This window comes from Perissodus microlepis, chromosome 10 (genome assembly GCF_051167445.1).
Source record: "Perissodus microlepis isolate ML-2025 ecotype Zambia chromosome 10, ASM5116744v1, whole genome shotgun sequence".
NCBI classification, from domain to species: domain Eukaryota; kingdom Metazoa; phylum Chordata; class Actinopteri; order Cichliformes; family Cichlidae; genus Perissodus; species Perissodus microlepis.
Genome location: NC_140470.1, coordinates 29,439,343 through 29,459,565, shown reverse-complemented (window position 1 = coordinate 29,459,565; position 20,223 = coordinate 29,439,343). Strand labels below are relative to the sequence as shown.

The window sequence follows — 20,223 nt, the reverse complement described above, 5'->3', positions numbered from 1 at the left end:
ACCGATTTGTCAAGCCACAAAATTACAGTCATACTACACCAAAGTAATTAAGTAAACAATTAGAATAAATAAATTAATAGATAAAAATTAAATGACAGTAACAATTCCTGTTTTTTCTTGATTTGCTAGTGAAATGTTTGTTTGTTTAATGGGCTCACAATAAAAGTTTCTGTGACCTAAAAAAAACTTACATGACCATCTGAGCAATGAGATACCAGGACCTTTTTCCCTGTAATTTCACACCTTTATTTCTTACAGTGTAAGTCCAAAAGAGTCCCATTTCTTTCATTTACTACAGCATGACTTCTTTATAATGTAAGCTGTTCAAATTGCACTTCTTCTTCTTATATTAAGATATGTGAGGGAATAAATGTGTAGTTAAACTTCTCAGCCCAAGTGCTGGTGCAAAAATATTTCAGTCTGTTCCCAATAAAAATTAAAAAATCCAGCAATTCCAGGAATTTTGTATAATATAAAAAAAGACCAAATCCCAAAAAAACTTTGCAAAGCAAAAGATAATCATCAGCATGTGAGGGCCCGAAGGCTTTTGGTTAAAATAGAAACCAGTGCATGCTAAAATAAAAGTAATTTTCTTTAGTTTTGCTCATTTATTCAATATTTCGTAACATAAACAATGACTCTCTGACATAAATCCCCTTCTGGGGCTCAGAAACCTCTCCCTCGCTACAACGCCAAGTCATGTGGCTCGTCACAACTGGATGTGCAACCATCCGTGTGGCCTTAAGAGAAGAAGGGGGAAAAAACTGATAAAATTACTCCCCCAACACTGGATCAAACCCTGCAGAAAGGGGAGCACCAGCCACCTGATTAGGGAACACCGAGGAAATGAGAGAAGCAAAGAGGTCCATTCTCTTCAGGAGTGGGAGGGAAAAACTTGGAAGAAAGAATGGGAGGGGATGAACAGAGGGGAGTTGTAAGTGGGATAAGTTGTCTACATATGTGTGTGTGTGTAGGGGGAAGTATAGGGTGTGTGGGGTTAAAGTCACAGATTTTAAATCAGTTCTTTGGCCTTTAACGGGCGCAACAGAAGCCCAGTATGAGAGAGCAGAACAAAGAGGGCAGCACTGCCCTCGACCAATTAACATTCCTGCAGCCTTTATGAGCCGCCTGGACCCGCCCCTTCACTCACACCTCATAAAAGTCACAAACATCAATTCTTGCAAACCATAACTGTCATTATAATCCCATTAAAAACAAACCACTGAGCAATTTACAGTGAACACCAGGGCCACGTTTGCCAGGAGTGGGGAAGGATTGTCCCTGCTGGAACACAAATGGGACTAAACAAGTGGGAAAGTTTATTGGGAGTAATTTGACAAAATATGACATGATAGACTCCACAACTGAAGCAAAAGGGGCTAAAGCACTATTTCTTCATCCTCCTTTGAATGTAATTGGTCTTGGCAAACACCGAGGTGACCATGCAGTGCAGATGTCACAAGTTTAAAGCTGAATCAATCAATTTGGACACGTTTAGAGCAGAAAAAGACCAAAACAAGCTGCTAAATACAAGCTAAAATGCCCTTGTGATGCATTTTAGGTCCAGCATCCTCTCTGTTTTACTGCTGTCATTGTTCAGCTGTGTTTATCGACTTTTGAGAAAAATCATCTGTCTCTTTGGCTGCTAAATTGTCCGGCTTGTCCTGTGAAATTAAAACCAAAACAACAAGCTAAAGGAGACTAAAACACTCATTAATGATTCCAGGAGCCATAAATAAAGACTTCTAAAATACAAAGCAGCTAAATTTTTTCTTTACCATGTACAGAAAGTAGTAGTAGCACAGATCTATAACCTGCTAAAGTCAGGTGGTTTATCCATAAGGCCTTTAAATGGATAACACAACAACAAAAATGGTGCTTTTAAAGCCACAATAACAGGATTAAAGAGACTAAAAGGTTTTCTGGATCCATGAAACACCTGTTCATGCTCAGCTCAAGGCAGAGAAAGCCTACATTTAAAACAAAATGCTAACTTGTTAATGGTGTTAACTATGACAATGTAGAAACCCATTATCAGGCTTTAGAAGGGAAAAATTACACTGAGACTTTGGGAAGACAAAATTCCGAGATAATTCCAACCATCCATTTTAATCCGCTTATCCAACTCGTGGGTATGAGATCATTTATAAATACAATTTTTGATCAAGTAAATTAAAATTATATCTTATCTGTAACATACAGGAGTGAAAAAAAAAATCACTAAAAACTTGTATTTGTGTTATTTTTCTGTTATGTGAAGAAATCTTGAGGCAAGGATCATTTTCAAGGAAAGTAACAGTTTAGTTTAAACTTGTAATATTGCAGTGTTTATAATAATATTGCATCTTTTCCTGTAGACAAGCTAAATTATTCTATTCTAAACTTTATCTTTATTCTACATTGACTTACTGACAGTGATGAAATTGCTTGCAGCTTCATTTCTGACTTCCACAACTTTGCAGAGGTAAAACAAAGATTTATCAACTGCACTGAAATATCTTATATTGTGTGGTGTTTTTATGACGTGTTTCTCCTCCTGAACACACAGGTGGCACAGCTTGTAAGGTGAAACATGAGTGGCAATGCTGTAGTCAGTCTGATCCTGTGTGACCCACTTTGACCTCAACCTTAACGAGCTGTTGGACTCATTGTAAAGAGTTTGACTCCCTCTAGTGGCCGTGTCACTTTTTTACAAGTGTTTAAAGGAGCCCGTGTCACCTTCCTGTGCAGTGTGCCTTTAGCCTGAGGTGGAGTCCTACCCAGGCGCAGAGGACATTCACAGAATTAACTGCTTTCTGGTTATTTTTTATTGGTGATAAACGCAAATAAATAAATAAATAAATAAATAAATAAAACCTCCATGCTCTCTTTTTATTTCTGTGCTATTTGTTTATTTAATTGCAAGCAGGATAAAAAAAAAAATACATTCTTCAGTTTTTTATACAAATTTTTGAATCCCAGTGCTTATTGTGAACTTAACTTAAGCCTATGCTTCTTCCTGCTCCTTTTTGAACATGAAAGTTATTTGGAGTTGTGGTTGCTCATTTTCCTTTTGTTTTGCTTTGTTCATTTGTCTCTTTTAATTCTATGTTGTTGTACTCTTTCAACATGTTCAAAAATAAAGAATCAATCAAATCAATCAAATCAAACATAGATTGTGACTTGTTACATGCAACCATTAGTGTTGTGTATGTAAGCAAACTCACAAAGAAAAATTACGATTAAAATTCAAGACAAAGGTCATTATATATTTTTAACATTTATTAAGAGATTTCTATAATGTTTTAGTCAGCAAGCCATGATCCCGTCTCCCTTTAATAAAGTCATATTTACAGACACGTTTCTGTCAGTGACGTGAGCACTACTCTTCCTCAAAGAAGTCATCGGTGTAAAACGTTACTGACATCCCACGCAGATGGTGGTGTATTAAATAACCGGCAGCCCAGGTGGTGATGATGAAGAGCGAAGAGGTTATGTGTTTTTGGCACTGACCATAACAACTGAAACATTCCTACTCTTCATTTCTCTGGACATCTGACACCAGCTGCAGGTGCAACAGAAAGTCGAAAGCACACAATCCCGACACATGGTGCCCTGCAGATAAAATACAGACACGTTTGGTTAATAAACAGTCAATCTGATCAGTTTTTACATTAATATGGAAATGATTTTTCCTGCGAAAAGAGATGAATCAGGGGTTTTTTGATGTGCGGTTACAGTTTGGTTGTGTTTTAGCAGTTTGGACGGAAAAATCTTGTATTTTTAACCTTTTGCTTTTCACTCTGTTGAATTGGTTTTGGAGTTATTGTTCCTTAAGGTGGGTTTTCTACAGTTCCTGATTATTATGCTGCAATACACTGTTTACCTTTACCAGACTGACCAACAAAAGTCATCAAAACTCAAAAAGTTTCATTGAATTGGCCAGCACAATACAGTACAATATTCCACTTTCTGACCTAAAAAAAAAAAAAGAAAAACAGTGCCCATCTTTAGGGTTGAGCACCATCCAATCTACTTTCTAACTCTGCACATTTCAACATCCAGCTGTTTAATGGGATCATGAGCTGTTCCGAGACTATTTCATGCTTTTTATTTTCTAGTCATTCTGCTCAGGATCATCTTTCCTCTGAGACACAGCTGACTTTTTTTTAATGTATTTTGGTTTAATGTCGTTTTTTAGATGTAGTTTGGTGAATGCTAGGTCTTCAGCACCTTAAGTGAACACTCTTTAGATGGTTTTGTGAAATCTAATCCTGTAGACTTGTGTAACATGCCTTTCTCCCGGAAAGTGCTCTTCACAAGGCTGGATCTGTTGAAGAGGCTTCTCTTTACCAACAAAAACATTCAGCGATCATCCACCACTATTGTCTTTTTGGGGGGACAGCTAGGCGTGTTTATTTTCCTGAGTATATTCTTTCTGTCTCTGAACGTAGCAAACTGTTTATTTGGCAGCTTCTAATGTTCTTGCTATCTGTCAGATGGATGTTTTGTTTTTGTAGCTTTACCTATTAACATCCACCAGGTCAGCAGTGACCTTTTCAAGATCATACCCAAATCGAAATCTGATACTAGAAGGACAAATGCAGGTTTCAGACTTGATTTGAAAGCAAATATATTCTAGTTTCTAAAACTCTGCTTATTTGGCTCAGTTCTAGCTATAAGACCATTACCATTGACTTAATGACTATTAATAGGTCACCTGCTGTTACCTGCTTAAAGAAAAAAAAATCTCTCAAATGAAAGCTCAGGGTCTGATGTATTTAATTATATTGGTCCAAACATCTCGGGAACTAACTGTATAAAGCTGAAAACATTGGCCTTACCCTGATGCGATAGCGCTGTCGCATGTTGACCCTCATGGACATGGTGATTGCCGGGATAAAACAACTGAAAATCTCCAGCAGGGGGAGACAGAGAGGCTCACCATAATCTCTTGAAGTTATGCAGGCAAAGCAGGGCAAGCACCAGAAAGCACAACAGCCTGAAAGAGGCAAAGATACAGAGAAAAGCAAATCATATGGACTGCGAAACCAGGAAAACACTCAACTACACACATTCACGTAAAATCCTGAAATGCTTAATAAAGAAAACAGGACAATTTATGTAGAATGTGCCAGAAAGACGTCTGATTTAAATCTATTTAAGGAAGTAGCATTACTATTGATTTAAACTGAAAATAAAATGTCTTATAGTTGTCCTATCATCATTTTGGTTTGGCCATTTAAGTAATAACACAGAAGAAATAAAATCTAACATCATTATGATGCTGAAATTATACAAGGACACAGTAAGTTAATGTAGAAAAAAGGCGAGCATGTGCTCTTAAAAGACGCTAATTGTTATTAGAATAGAAATTCCCTTTTGTAGAGAATGAAATGAAAATGAATGCCAAACAAATCAGATCTTTGAAAATAGTGTAAACTGGGTTATTGTGTCTTTGGAAAAAATAAGTGTAAGTGCTATAGTTGTGCATGTGGGTATGTACAAGTTATGAGTTAAATTTGAAAAATAACACCTAAGTATGACGGAAATACAATTATCTTTTGTCATTTTTTGTCTGATTAAAACAACCAATCACATGACGCACACCACATGTTTGAAAATACAAATGAAAATATGAGGATGTTAATGAATCATTTTTTTTTCTTTCTTGGACCAATGCCTTTCAAACCACATTAAAAAAAAAAAAAAAAAACATACTACAACCCGCGACCTTAATTCTTATGTTGGTGTGGCTTCTTGGATTTCATCAAGAGGTTCAGGTCCAGAAAACAAAAAACACTCTTTGATTAATTTTTATGTTATTTATAGATAAGGTAAATACGAAAACAGCGATTTTGTTTGTTTTGATTTTGTTTCGTACCGTTTTAAAAATTAGATTATTAGGAATAAATATTTTCCCTTCGAGTGAGCAAAATAAGTTCCTTTGTGACAGAGGTGTGACGATCACAGCAGAGCAAAAGTCCTCTATAAACTTTGAAGATAATTAAGAGACACTTACACCCTGGCACATCTTGACAGCAGTCACAGATCCCACTTGACCACTCATCAGACTCTTGGGTATACATCATAGGCTGAGGTTGCCGAACAACCATTTTAGAAGTCATGATGGCGCCTAAAAGAAAGAGCAAGGTGAAAAATTTCTTCTGCAAGTCCTCTTACAATCAGGTGTGTATTTCAGGAAAGCTGCTAAATGTTCACTATACTTCCAGCCTTTCTCAATAACCATTAAAGAGTTCCTCTGCTTTTAAGTCCCAAATTGTTACTTGTCAACATGTTGGTTATTAATATAATATCATTACTTTCTTAAATTAAAACAGTAAACTGCTGCTCGTTATATTTATAATTTTACTGTGGTTAATATATAAAGTCTGAGCTCATGTGGATGGGAACGAAACTAAACGAATAAATAAAATGTCTTACCTTTTGTGTTTGACGATTAGAAAGCTCTGATGTGGCTGTTCGGTCACTGAAAGCTCCGATCTCTGAAAGCTCCGAGAAGCTCTCATGTCTTAAATCCTTTTAGAAAACATGAGATCACCTGACAGAAGAATCCGGACGCACCGGTTCACTCCGCAACTTTGTGTTAATATTGAAGTGAAGGTGCGGCAACTGGAAAGGTCATTGTCTAATGCGGAAAAAAATGATGCCACACTGCTTTCACTTCACCGGGGAAATGTTGCCTATATGTGTTATTGCTGCATACTGAGGACTCCCATTACTGACGGAATGGAAGCTTTCTCTATTCATATGCATGTATTTCATATTCATATACATGTCTCAAGTGTGTGTTGTTGTTGTTTTTTTCTTTAAAGTGAGCGTGTTGGATGTCTTATGTTCCTTTATGTGATTGTTATGATTTCCATTAGGAGTGGTCACTATGTGCACGTTAGCATATGCTACTTCCGGTGCGGAAACTCCTGTGGGGAGCTTTGTTTCCGGTGTCCTATTCGCGCCCGGTTTACGGTCCAAAACAAGTTAAGCAAATGAATGAATCAAGCGGCGATTTACATTTCTATAGATGTCTTGGGCATTTACCCAATATATCTGTAAATGATCTTCATCGACTTGTCAATATTTTTTCCCCGCGCCTCAGAGCAAAAGAGAAAATGGATTCAAATGTTATATTTCTCAGCTGTCCCTCCTTTATCGCTGGTGTTATGTTCTAAAAATAACCAGCGATAGGTGAAATCAAGTAGCCAATTTTATTTTTTGACGGTGCAAAACGTTTCGTGGACATCGTGGACATACAGTACTGCACTTCAGAGTCACACTGCTAGCGATCGATGCAGCGATTCTGTACTGTACAGGAGAGACGTCACGGAGGAGATCGTCTGCAGCGATCCAGACGCAGGACACAATGTGACGTAAAAAAAATAAGCATGCAAACTTGCACTAAAAAATCTGCGAAACAGCGAGGTGAAAGGTGAACCGCGTTATTAGCGAGGGACCACTGTAATTTTTAAGGTAAGTCACAACATACCCTTCGTAAATACTAATGTATAGAAACCCTTACCAGCAATCATTCATTTTTGTGTGGCTTTTTTCACGGTTTGTTAACATGCTGTGTAGGTGTGTACTTGACTAGCTGATCTCGACATAATGGGGGAAACATCTGGTTTGACTATTCTTCACCTGTACTTTGAATGATGAACATTTGCCTGTTTAAATCATAAGACCAGTCATTATACAGAGATGTGCTTCTGAATGTGGACGATGTGTCTTCTGCTGCAGTAATGCAGTTCTGCTTGTGTTGAGTGATGTAAACAACTGATCGATCTAAACGCTTTAAACGTCAAAATTGATCATTAGATTTTTTTATGACACAACAGTGGTGAGTGTTCCCACCTTCTCCTCTTTGTAACTTAACGCGATCTTTCCGTTTTTGAGTTTTGGACATGATTTTGGACATGATTTTGGAGTATATCTTAGCAGTAGCGATTGGCCGCAAAGTAAAGCTACTGGAAATGTACAACCCCACATCCGGTCTCAAACCAGGAAGTTAGCATTTTCTCGTGCGAGCTACTGGCGTGCGTGGATGAGTCAAAGTTGCGGGCGTGAAGCCAAAGCGTTGGCTCTGTCCTCACCGAAACCTTTCGCATCAGAGCTCCACATCTTTCTGATTTTCAGTAACACTGACATTCTGATGAAACAGCATCGCTGTGAAGGAGGCGGGAAGAGGATCTTAATATAAGATGCAAAGATACGCCTTATATGGGTTATGACAGGCGCCAAGGGCGTAACATCTGACTGGGCGGCTGGACTGGGGGGACCGGTAGAAGGAGCCCAGTCAGAATGACCAACAATAGGTTACCTAATGAGGTCCATCACACCAGATACTTATGTCTAAAGAAAGCATTTATGCAGTATACATTTACCTTAAGAGCTGAACTGTAGCTCTGGGAACACCAAGCGTAACACAAAAAACACAAATATTTCAGAAATTTTATGTCAAAAACCTGTTTAAAGCTAAATAATTTTAATGGTATTTATTAGGCAGATAACTAACTGAATTCACGTTTTTATACTGAAATGTGAGCCGGAACATTGGACTTATCTGGGAAGTCAAAAACTAAAACAATTTTTTCTGTTAGGATTTCAACTATAATTTGGCACCTTAATCCAAAAAATAATAATGTGCTTTTTCTTTTTGTCTGGTTTTTTTTTTGTAGAAAAGTAGTTATGAAAAGTCATCGATAACAATAATGATTACATTTTAGCATTACAAATATAATTGTCCGTACTGGTAGATTAACCTTCAATGAAATATGAGAAATATTTTGGTAATGATCAATACTGTTAATGTAGGGAAGCTGTGACATAAACCTTATATTTGGTGGTGGTCAAATAAACTTGTTCTGTATTTTCTCAGTCATTTTACACTCAAATGATTAAAACAGTGGATTAAAAATTTCTGAAAAGGTTTGATGTCAGAGGAAATATACTGATCAAAAAAAAATCAAGAGACACTTCTAAACATCTGGGATGTTGATTTGATCGGCTAAGTAGCAGAGGGGGTCGTTAATCAGTTCCAGCTGCTCTGGTGCTGATGAAGTTAATAGCAGGTGCACTAGAGGAGCAAAAGTGAGACAACCCCCAAAACAGGAATGATTTTTCATCTTTACTGATTGTTTTTTCACAAATTTTGCATTTGGCTAGGGTCAGTGTCACTACTTGTAACATGAGATGATACTTAGACACGACAGAGGTTGCAACCAACTCCTCCAGGATGGCACATAAATACATGCCATTGCCAGAAGGTTTGCTGTGCCCCCAGCACGGACAAATAGCTACAGTAGGAGAGCTAGACTGGGCCGTAGAAGGCCCTTAACCCATCAGCAGGACTGGTATCTGCTCCTTTGTCCAAGTAGGAACAGGAACATTACCAGAGTTACTAAATGACCACTGGTGTAAATGTCTCTCACCAAACAGTAAGATGCAGACTTTGTGAGGGTGGCTTGAGGGCCAAACATCTTCTACTTGGCCCTGTGCTCACTGCCTAGCACCATGGAGCCCAGTTGGCATTTGCCATAGAATACCAGAATTGGCAAATCCACCTCTGGTGTTGATCAAAAGCTGGAATCATGTTATTAATATAGTTGATTATTCCTATTCACTATTATCTTAACATGAACTGTGTGCATGTATGTGTGAGAGAGAAAGAGAGACTTAGCTATGTACTCTTGTTTACTTTGGTGGTAGCTGAAAAAAAGACAGCGAAACATCTGCCCCTGGGCCTGTCACAGAGTTGTTAAACCTGTGCAGGCAGACATCTGGCATTTCGGGTTTTAACCCCATTTCCACACAAAGATTGGTAAAGAATTAAAACACGACAGCCTGGTTTTCTCATCCATCTGTTTCAAACCAAGTACCAATGTCTCTCAAAATGCAGCAAATACTCAGGCTTAGGTCTGAAGTGTGTCTGAGTAATATTTACTTTAATAAGTAACTACAACCTCTGAGGTACTCACGTGGCACATGATAGAACGGTAACTTTAATCAAACATGTTTGCGTCAAGATCTGATGATAAGCTGTGTTTTTTCTTCCTTATGCCAGATAGATCAGCTGTTTTCAGATTGCGACATCACACCTTGGCACAATTTGTATTAAGGGAGGATGAGTCCCTATCAGTTTTGTCCAGAGAACAGCTGCAAAAACGTTTTTAAAAAAAACATATCAATTCGGTTAGGAACATAAAACTTGTGCTATTTGGTAAGTAGATTGGTGGGATACCTGCATCGAAGCCGTTTGTTATGACCTAATATTTGTGCTGCTCTTGCTGGAATGATTGTTACTGGAATGAACTGGCTGCATCTTTCTTTGTAGATCAGTGCATTGTTAGTAGGTTATCTACAGAACTCTCCACTCACATAAGTGCGTTTTTGTGATGACTGGATGTCTGTGTACAGTACAAGATAAAGGTCACTCTTTCGAGGAAGCCAGTGTTCACATTTTGGAATGAGAAGACAGGTGGTTTGAAAGAGGAGTGAAAGAAGCCGTCTACGTGCACTGTGAACGGCGGTCAGACTGGGTGGCTTACGACACCAACTGTCTGCTACCTAAAATGCAATCTTGATATCTCTTCCCAGGTGCCTCAACCCCCACTCACATCTTGCCTCAGGGGACCTCAATAGGTCAAATGATAGGGTGAGTCAAAGTTTCACAGTGGTTTCACATGAAACCTCTGATGATAATCTTGGTTCATGTGATTAGGCATATTATTAATAATGGGTCAACAATCCTCTAGTAGGGGGACACCCCTCTAGCACTAGGTTTAAAATACCTGGGACTATTTGCTTTTAGAACTGAAGAACCTTCTTAGATGAGACGTGAAACATATTCTGAAGAAGTCTAGTTGCTTTGTGTCCAAGCTCCTTAGACAGTGTTGACTGGATTTGTGGCTTTACCAAAACTCCAGTTTCTTCCACAAAAATATGACCACACTGCATTTCATTTTAAACCTGTCAAGCTAATTTTGAAGTTTAGAGATAGTATAGAGATTCATTTATATATCAGAGCTACAACTTACACTAAAACATGATGCAAGTTTCATCAGGTTACTGCTATATCAGTAATTCATATGATGTCATATTAAATTGCAATTTACATTGTTGTTTTATCCTCTGTCTGAAATTTTATGAAATCTGGATGGCATGAAGTAAAACAAACTCACTTTAAAGTGAATTTCAAGTCCATACATTAAACTGAACATCTAACAATCCTGACGTATGAGTACGGTTTCTGTTAAGTGGAAATGGGGTTCCACTGGGTCTTAGTTAGCATAAGATAGCACTGATATTCTGCCCTTCCAACTTACAATACAAACAGATGTTTCATGTATCCTGAAATCATCAATAAGACTTTTAGGGTCAGAAATACTAGACATGATGCCGCACTCCAAATAACCTACTTTTCCAATTCAGCGTCGCGGGGGTGCTGGTGCCTATCTCAGCTGCCATGGAGTGAGAACCAGGGTACACCCTGGACAGGCCATCAGTCTGTCTACCACAGAGAGACAGACAACCATTCACATATAAAACAGCACAAGGAATGAAAATTAAATGAATGAAGGACTGGAGACAGGCAGGCAGCAAAAATGAATAAAAGATAATAACCAGAAGATGAAATAAATCATGCCAAAGAATCACTTACAAGTATATTTATAGCTCAAAAATGACAATAGGTGACTTTAATGCTCTGCTGGTACCCCATAATGGATAGACCTGGCACTGAAAATTGAAAACACTACATGCAAGATTACAGTATGTACTTTGCTCTTTGCTATAGATGGAGGTAATCAAGAAAACTCATCATCTTTTAACTTCCCCAGATATATCAGAGACACAAATCCTCTCAAGAACAATCAGCAACCATGCACCTGCCTCGAGCTAAATTAAAGGAAAAAAAATCTCCAATGAAAGTCAACCACCAGATGGCGCTGTACCACATCTCTGTTAAAGGGCCAAGACTTTGATATTCGTTCAAAGAGTGAGTGAAATCCTTAATAGAAACACACACACACACACACACACACATTTTACATTTTAAACACTTTATCAATTTTCAGAATTGACTCCCGATGTGTGGCATTGACAGCTCATAGTCTCTTAAGAACTTACAGTTAAAATTGATTATAGTATCAGAAACTGCACTACATAACATAAGAGACTACAAACCTTTCTGCATCTTACATACATCAATGCATGTCCTCATATACTGAATGAACAGATTTTTTCCCTTTGTTTTTTCTTACAGGTGCATCAGTTTGTGATACATTGTGCTTTTCCATCTGTGCTCTATCCTTTTGTTATAATTCTGATTGAAACCTGAAACCTGCCAGAAGGGACAGGATTTTAAAAAAAAAACGCACTGTGGAAGAACCTTCTGTCAGGATCATACATCACTGGAAAAATGTCAGCTTCCTTCAAACAGAAAACAGTTGAATTTACCAAAAATATCAATATCAGTAAACTAGCACATGCTAGTTTGAAGGACTGGTACCCAACTAATTTCTGCCATTACTGCTTTTACTACTACTACTACATAATCAAAATTAATTATTAAAAAAAGAAGAAAACAATAAAAGAAGTGGCATCCAGTGTTGTGTTCTGAGGTGTTACACTTTTAAAGCACTTATTAAAGGAAATTCACTTTCATACACTTGTATGTTTACCATCTGTTAACAGCGTGCTGTATGAACACAGAAAAATAAGAGTCATGTGCCTTTCACTTAATTTTATTGACAAAAAATGAAAGAACAGTGTTTGGATTTTCATGTAATTTAAGTTTATCTGTTTAAAATTCTCATTATGCCAGATAAAAATAAAATACAAACCTGACTAAAGTATGTGAGATTACACAAAAACACACTTTTAACACCCCCTTTAAACTCAAGTTAAAGTATTCTTTGGCTAATAAGTGGTCATTATAAACCGCTCGGTGAAAAATTTTTGTTCTCAAGGGGAAAAATGTAAAATAAAATTTAAAAAGCAGTATTTTAGATAGTTAATGATAGTTTAATTACATTAAAAAACAGTTTTCTTTTACTTCATTTTAGTTTCCAAACTTCAATAAGCTTGGATGGCTACAGTTGGATTTCTGTTTAAAGTGTATTGTGCTGCTAAGACTCCATGAGGATGGTGGCCCCAGACATGATGATGAAGGAAGAGGTTACACGTTTTTAGTAGCAACCATAACGACTGGGAGCGCTCGTTTCTTCATCTCTCTGGACATCTGACACCAGACACAGGACATACAGAATGTCGAAAGCACACAGTCATTACACATGGTGCCCTAAAAACAAAACACAGTGACGTTTGGTCAGCAAATGGCAAACCAGACCAGTTTTTTTATGTTAATATGTAAGAGGTGAAAGACCCCAATGGCTTTGGTAAGAAATAGTCTTAAGCACCCTTTTATAGATAAAGAGCAGATTGCATAATATTGACAGAATGCATGTTGATCTATAAAAATTATTCAGACACAGAATGATTTAAGTAAATAAAGTTTCTTCCTTTAAAACTCCGAAATATGGTGATATATAATCTTTCTTTTGTTATAATTTGGTCATGTTATAAAGGTTGTTTTACAAGGCTGCACATTGAAACAAACTCCTCTCAAAACTATTAGTGCAACAGATAACTGAGTGGCTGAAGGCTAAGTGAGTGAAATATAGACACATTAAAAAGAAAATCAAATTTTGGCCTTACGGTGATGCCATAGCGGTGTCGCATGGAGACCCTCATGGACATGGTGGCCGGCGGGATCATGCCGCTCACCCAGTCGGCCAGAGGGAGACAGAGATTTTCTCCATAGTCTCTCGAAGTTTTACAGGCGAAGCAGGGTAAGCAAAAGTAAGCAAAAAGGCCTTAAAAAGGAGAAATGATAAGCACAGTGCATTGGCGATGAATTAGTACTTGCTGTGGTATAGATATAAATCAGAGACACTTACACTCTGGCACATTTTCACAGAAGTCAAATAACCCAGATGACCATTCATCCGACCCTTGAACATACATCACAGGCTGAGGCTGCGTGACGACCATCGTATCAGTCATGATGGAGTCTAAAGGAGGAACCAGGTTATAAGTTCATAAGATCACAAGGTTAAGCACTACAAAAGTAAACTGTGAGGCTGTTGTGGAAGAGAGCAGCCACAACCCTTTATTAACCATCATTTGTGACTTAAGCTAACCACACCTAACCAGTGCATTTAAAACTTGACAATATAATCAAATATTTCACTTATACAGATAATCACAATGGCAGATTTAAAAACAGAAATTTTGTTTGCTCAAATGAAATATTCATAGCGCGGCGAAAGGTGTGGATAACTTTGCCGTTCAGTAGTTGACATTAATCCTACAGAGAATGTGATGATTTCATGGATAATTAAAGTCAGCTATGTTATATTGCTGCCTCTGTTCGGTGGTGTCGAGTCAAACGGACTTTAACGTGTGTTTGAACGAGCTGACGGTTCACTCGTTAAGCTGAAAGAAAGATGCTTTAATCACAGGAGTCACACATGTGTCCACTGTACCATCTGGGAACTCTTCTTGTTTAGCACTCGTAATAACACAAACACTAAATCCTCCTTCTCTTGTGCTGTTTTGTAGCAGTGTTTACACCTGAGACTGTCACCTGTCTGTCTGTCCTGCACTCTCTCTCTTTTCTTTCTCTCTGATTGTGTAATAAAAGTATGAACATGTATTTATAAGTTACGCTTGTGTTTGAATCCTGCAGCTTATCATAGATTTGATTTCCATGTGTGACAACTGCAAGTGTCCAGAGTGAGGACAGACTGAGGGACCCACTGCTGCACATCATCTGTGAGGCTTTGCACCCCTGATGATCCACCAGGACAAACTCAGCAGTGTGTGAGGAAGAGGAGGAGGAAGAGCCAGCAGCAGCTGACAGATGGAGAGAATAGACAGACTGTTCCCTGTTTGTGAAGGACTGCTAGGAAAGTTTAGAATAACTAATTGTCTGTCCTGAATCAGTCTTATTAGGTAATGTTCAAATAATTTTATCATTCCAGTGTTTTCAGTGTGGGAGAAAGTACTCAGGGCCTTCAAGTTACACACTATGAGAGGCAGCAACAAGTTTAATATTCAGAAACCTAAAGTATGTATCAGCAGCAGAATGGACCTAAAAATAAATGTTTGTTTCAGTTCTATGAAGCTTTGAGTATTTTGGATCAGTAGCACTGCTGTGTTTGTTGTATCATATTGCTGTAATTGTTTATATGCTTTATATATTCTGAGGTAAGTTGATCTATAGTGTTACATCATATTCTATAAGGATGTTATGTGTTTGTATACTTTCTGCCCAGTTTGACCCATTTAGCAGAAGTCAGCCTGTTTAAGGCTCTGATATCTATTCTGTATGACTTAAAGCAGTTATGACATGGTCTGATTTTCTCACCCAATGAAGGAACATTCAATATATCAGCCTACTCTTCATTTTATCAGAAACAGTTATCACAGCTCGTACATTTTCTTTTTACACATATATGTAAGCATTGAGCCAAATTTAGTAATGCCAACATATTAAACGAACAACATTTGTCTCTTATATATAATACATCTGTATATACACAGTCAAAGATACTTGTCTTTGAGTGAAGATTTAAGGTGATGGGAAATATAAATAACTGCAACTTGAATCTTTGACCCAGAGTTCAAGCTCACTGCTGTAATATATATATATATATATATATATATATATATATATATATATATATATATATATATATATATATATATATACAGACAGCATCAACACAGACAGCATCGTCAGAAGAAAAGTTGATCAAATAAATAAAAAAATTTGTATTGTTCGATACATATGCGTACCGAACCGAAAGCATTGTATCGAACGGTTCAAAATCGATACGAGTATTGTTGCACCCCTAATATATATATATATATATATATATATACACACACACACACACACATATATATATATATATATATATATATATATATATATATATATATATATATATGTGTGTGTGTGTGTGTGTATATATATATATATATATATATATATACACACACACACACATATATATATATATATATATATGTGTGTGTGTGTGTGTGTATAGAGACCGTGCCAGCAGTGCGACACAGCCTGAGTGTTTCAGAAACTGCGAGAGAAAATATCTAGTGAGCAGCAGTTATCTGGATGAAAATGCCTTGTTAATATCAGAGTTCAGAGGAGAAAGGCCGGACTGCTTTGAGTTGATTAAAAAAGCAACAGTAAGTCAAATAACCACTTATTACAACCTAAACTATGTAAAAGAGGATCTCTGAATACACAAAATGTCGAACCTATAAGCAGATGGGCTACAACAGCAAGGAAACCACACTAGTTGCCACCCATATCAGCAAAGAGCCGGCATACTGAAACAGGACGATAGAAGATTGGAAAAATGTTGCCTGGTCTGATGAGTCCTAATTTTTGCTGAGGCATTCAGATGGTATGATCAGAATCTGGCATAAAGAAAGTGAAAGAAAACCATTGTGCCAATGGTTCAGGCTGCTGGTGCTGTAATGGTCTGGGGGATATTTTCTTGGCACATTTTGCATCCCTTAGTACCAACTGGGCATCATTTAACCCTTTCATGCATAGTGGTCACTGCAGTGGACAGCTATTCAAAGGCTGTTTTCTTGTATTTGTGTCAGTGTTGATGGTATACATAAATGGCACATAAACCACTAAATTGGACACTGATTTGTCACTCCATACCCTGCCATCCACTGGTCAGTCAGTGTTGTCAAAGTGTACGTGTTTAAAAAAGTGAAGCTCAAAAATTGTTTTTTAATGCCTAAAGATGAATAAGAATACTTAAGAAAAAAATCCTAATTGTGGTTGTCATAGTTCATGTATGAAAGGGTTAACCACTACAGCCTAGCTGAGTGCTGACCATGTCCATCCCTTTATGACCACAGTGCACCCATCCTCTGATGGCTGTTTCTAGCAAGATAACGCACCATGTCACGAATCTCTAATCATCTCAAACTCATTTCTTGAACTTCTCAATGAGTTCCCTCCACCCAAATGCTATCCACAGCAACCAGATCTCAATGCAACATAGCATCTTTAGGATCTGGTAGAACAGAGGAGTCCTATCATGAATGTGCAGCTGACAAATCTGCAGCAGCTCGGTGATGCTATCATGTCAATATGAACCAAAATATCTGAGAAATGTTGCCAACACCTTGTTGAATCCATGCCATAAAGACTGTAAGGAGTTGTCAAAATAAAGGTGGGTCAAATCCAGTACTAGGCAGGTGTACTTAATGAAGTGGCCAGTGAATAACTGTACACATATTTAATATGGCTGCAAAGGAATAACAGTTTCAGTGCTCAGTTATCTAACTGCACACTGCTACAGCTATGACAGCATACATCACTGCACTGGAAACTTTTACACAATTCAGAAACCACATGCCAACCCAAAACTCTAACAGACTGATGACACACAATACTTTTTTCAAATTAAAATTATACACTTTTCACGTCATTAATTGCATCATTAATGCATGAAAATGACCTTATGAGGATATAAGCAAAATAAAATGCCTTACCTTTTGTGTTTGAAGATAAGAAAGCTCTGAGTTCAATGTTAAGCAGGCACAGGTGATGTTTGCTTTCCGCAGCTCTTTTAAGCCCTTTTACACAAGTGATCACCTGACAGGACAATCCGGACACACCAGTTCACCATTTAAAAAATTTATTTTTTTGATATAGTTGTATTTTCCACTGGAACGTGCAGAGGATTAAAAGAAAAACACGGAAAAGAATATGTAACACTGCTTTAGTTCTTTAATTTTACTGAAAAGAAAAGTATAAACGTTAGTGGACTTTATACCTGAATAATAACAGGATGACATATTTCTCATTTTCCTGAAAGAATATTTACGCTGTTTGTAGGTAGAGACCAATTCCTACAAGAACATTTTAAAAACTGATACAGATGTAATGTAGGTTATTTTTTAAATAATTCAACTTTCTTGTTCCAACAGAAGGTAGACTTAGTTAAAGGAACAATTGGTGAAAATGACCACAAACCAAAACAGTATTTTCATTAGACCTGGAAGAAAATTGAAACCTTGGTTTAACCTGTGATTAAGGTTTCGTTGCATTTTGATTATAAAGAAAAGTTTGTCTTTCAACAGCTGGATTAGCTGGATTGCAAAAGTCTAATTTAATTAAAAGTTTCTAGAAGAAGTTTCCTTCACTTTGTTTCCTGTGTATGTCAGGGCACAAGACCATGAATGTTCATCTTCAATAACTAGACAAACAAACATGACACAAAAAGTTGGCTTTGGCATCAAAAGGTCACCTCTTTGTTCCTTTCAAGGAAGCCATAAGTACATAAACCTCTCCCAGACTCTATTCAGTATAACAATCACCATTAACTTTCCATTTAATGATACACATCATCATCTTTAAATAACAAACCACATTAAAGGAACACTAAAGAATGTACCGTGAATGTTAGGGAACGGTGTCCAGACCAAAACACTGTTGGGAAACATTTTAAATAAAATTTTAGCTAGAAAGACACTAAAGAAATGATTGGTGCTTTACGACTTTGCTCTTTGCCAACAAACAAATGCCTGCCTGTAAATGCAGATCAACCTAAATAGCTTGAGAAATCCAAAACAACAAACAAAGGAATGGAAAAGGTTTTGACAATCATCTGTGCTGTGAAAATAAAGCCATCCTTCTACCCTTCCAGCATAGCCCTGCATTCCTGTTGCACTTGAATACCACTGTTGCTGTTTTCTCAAACACAATGACAGGTTTAGTCAGAGTTATGTACATCACTGTCTACATAGATGTCTGCATAGATGTTGTTTGCTTAAGGTCGACAATCAGCATCAGTACTTCCGTCTTTCTTCAGTATAACTATCAGCTAGTTAACTTTTTGATAAGGCACATAAAGATTTCTTTTACATTATTGAGTGAGAATTTGAAAAGTTGAAAAGTTGTGCTTTTAAACTTCTACTGGAATTTCTAAATATTTTTTTAACCTATTTAGAGTTTGCTGAATTTTGTTCTGCATCATCTAAACCAGGGATGGGCAACTCCAGGCGTCGAGGGCCGGTGTCCTGCAGGTTTTAGATCTCACCCTGGGTCAACACACCGAAATCAAATGATTAGTTCATTACCAGGCCTCTGGAGAACTTCAAGACATGTTGAGGAGGTCGTTTAGCCATTTAAATCAGCTGTGTTGGATCAAGGACACATCTAAAACCTGCAGGACACCGGCCCTCGAGGCCTGGAGTTGCCCACCCCTGATCTAAACTATTTATTATCAGAAAAAATGCATTACAAACACAACAAGAGGTGTCAAATTTTACATTTGCATTTATTAAATAGCTGGTGTACATCTGGTGTTCTTGTGGGTGCTTCCTGCAGAAAGTAACGTATGCGTGACTTTGTCACAATAAACATGTCCAACAAAAAGAAGGAACGCTTGATAGGAATTTAGAACCGGTTCATAAGATAAGATAAGATAAGATAAGATAAGATAAGATAAGATAACCTTTATTAGTCCCACACGCGGGAAATTTGTTTTGTCACAGCAGGAAGTGGACAGTGCAAAAGTTATGAGGCAAAAATTAGGATACAATAAGAATAAATACAGTACACAACTGTACAGAATAGAATAAAATAAAAAACTATATACAGTAGAATAAAATAAAATAAATATACAATAAGATAAAAATAGAATACAAATGCTATATACAACTGAGTAAAAATACAACGATGACAGAAAAGATTATTGCACTTAGTGTTATAGGCGCCTGGTCCATCAAAAACAAACGTCATCAGATGTCCCAGTTTCATTTTGGTCACATATTTGTATGACAGTAGCTACTAATCATGTTAATGTCAACGCATGTTAGATTTTACACACCTGCAACACACAAAAGCCCTTTTCTCCTTCTCTTTCTCCACAGACTGAGACATCCTGAAATAGATGTGTTGATGGCGGTCTACTTTGAATGTGACATAAATCACTGTACAATTGAATAAAATTGTCAAAGATAATACCAAGGTTCTAAGTAGATGAACAATAGACACAGTAAGGTCTGCAGAGCAACTATTTTGCTGTTCAATGACTGTTTTGCAGCACTGTCATTACCTTTCGCCTAGACTGATGGCCACTCTGAGCCAGTGCAAACCCAGCAAACTGACCC

General features: G+C 37.4%; 2 protein-coding genes across 3 annotated transcripts; both read right to left on the bottom strand.

Moving 5' to 3' along the window:
- Positions 1-571: 571 nt before the first annotated feature.
- LOC146379642 (cornifelin-like) lies at positions 572-6,713 on the bottom strand. Of its 2 annotated transcripts, XM_084940952.1 has the most exons (4): positions 6,424-6,713; positions 6,002-6,115; positions 4,824-4,981; positions 574-3,594 (listed from the first exon to the last, which is right to left on the bottom strand). In XM_084940952.1, exons 2-4 carry the CDS (start codon positions 6,105-6,107, stop codon positions 3,472-3,474), a joined length of 387 nt encoding a protein of 128 aa, XP_084797078.1. In that variant the 5' UTR covers positions 6,108-6,115; positions 6,424-6,713; the 3' UTR covers positions 574-3,471. The 2 variants fall into 2 exon arrangements, with proteins under 2 accessions (XP_084797080.1, XP_084797078.1); XM_084940954.1 differs by lacking the exon at positions 6,424-6,713 and having other exon boundaries at positions 572-3,594; positions 6,002-6,111.
- A 6,059-nt stretch (positions 6,714-12,772) lies between these two features.
- Positions 12,773-17,645, bottom strand: LOC146379641 (cornifelin homolog B-like). The gene is made up of 4 exons (XM_084941379.1): positions 17,599-17,645; positions 13,953-14,066; positions 13,711-13,868; positions 12,773-13,294 (listed from the first exon to the last, which is right to left on the bottom strand). Exons 2-4 carry the CDS (start codon positions 14,056-14,058, stop codon positions 13,172-13,174), a joined length of 387 nt encoding a protein of 128 aa, XP_084797505.1. The 5' UTR covers positions 14,059-14,066; positions 17,599-17,645; the 3' UTR covers positions 12,773-13,171.
- Positions 17,646-20,223: the final 2,578 nt, after the last annotated feature.

Bases quoted from the DNA above. Each gene is read 5' to 3' on its own strand.
- LOC146379642 (XM_084940952.1), bottom strand. From the start codon at position 6,107: ATGACTTCTAAAATGGTTGTTCGGCAACCTCAGCCTATGATGTATACC. The intron at 4,982-6,001 runs GTAAGTGTCTCT...TGCCTCTTTCAG, and splicing joins CTGTCAAGATGTGCCAGGGT to GCTGTTGTGCTTTCTGGTGC. The intron at 3,595-4,823 runs GTAAGGCCAATG...TTTTATCTGCAG, and splicing joins GACAGCGCTATCGCATCAGG to GGCACCATGTGTCGGGATTG.
- LOC146379641 (XM_084941379.1), bottom strand. From the start codon at position 14,058: ATGACTGATACGATGGTCGTCACGCAGCCTCAGCCTGTGATGTATGTT. The intron at 13,869-13,952 runs GTAAGTGTCTCT...CTCCTTTTTAAG, and splicing joins CTGTGAAAATGTGCCAGAGT to GCCTTTTTGCTTACTTTTGC. The intron at 13,295-13,710 runs GTAAGGCCAAAA...TTTTGTTTTTAG, and splicing joins GACACCGCTATGGCATCACC to GGCACCATGTGTAATGACTG.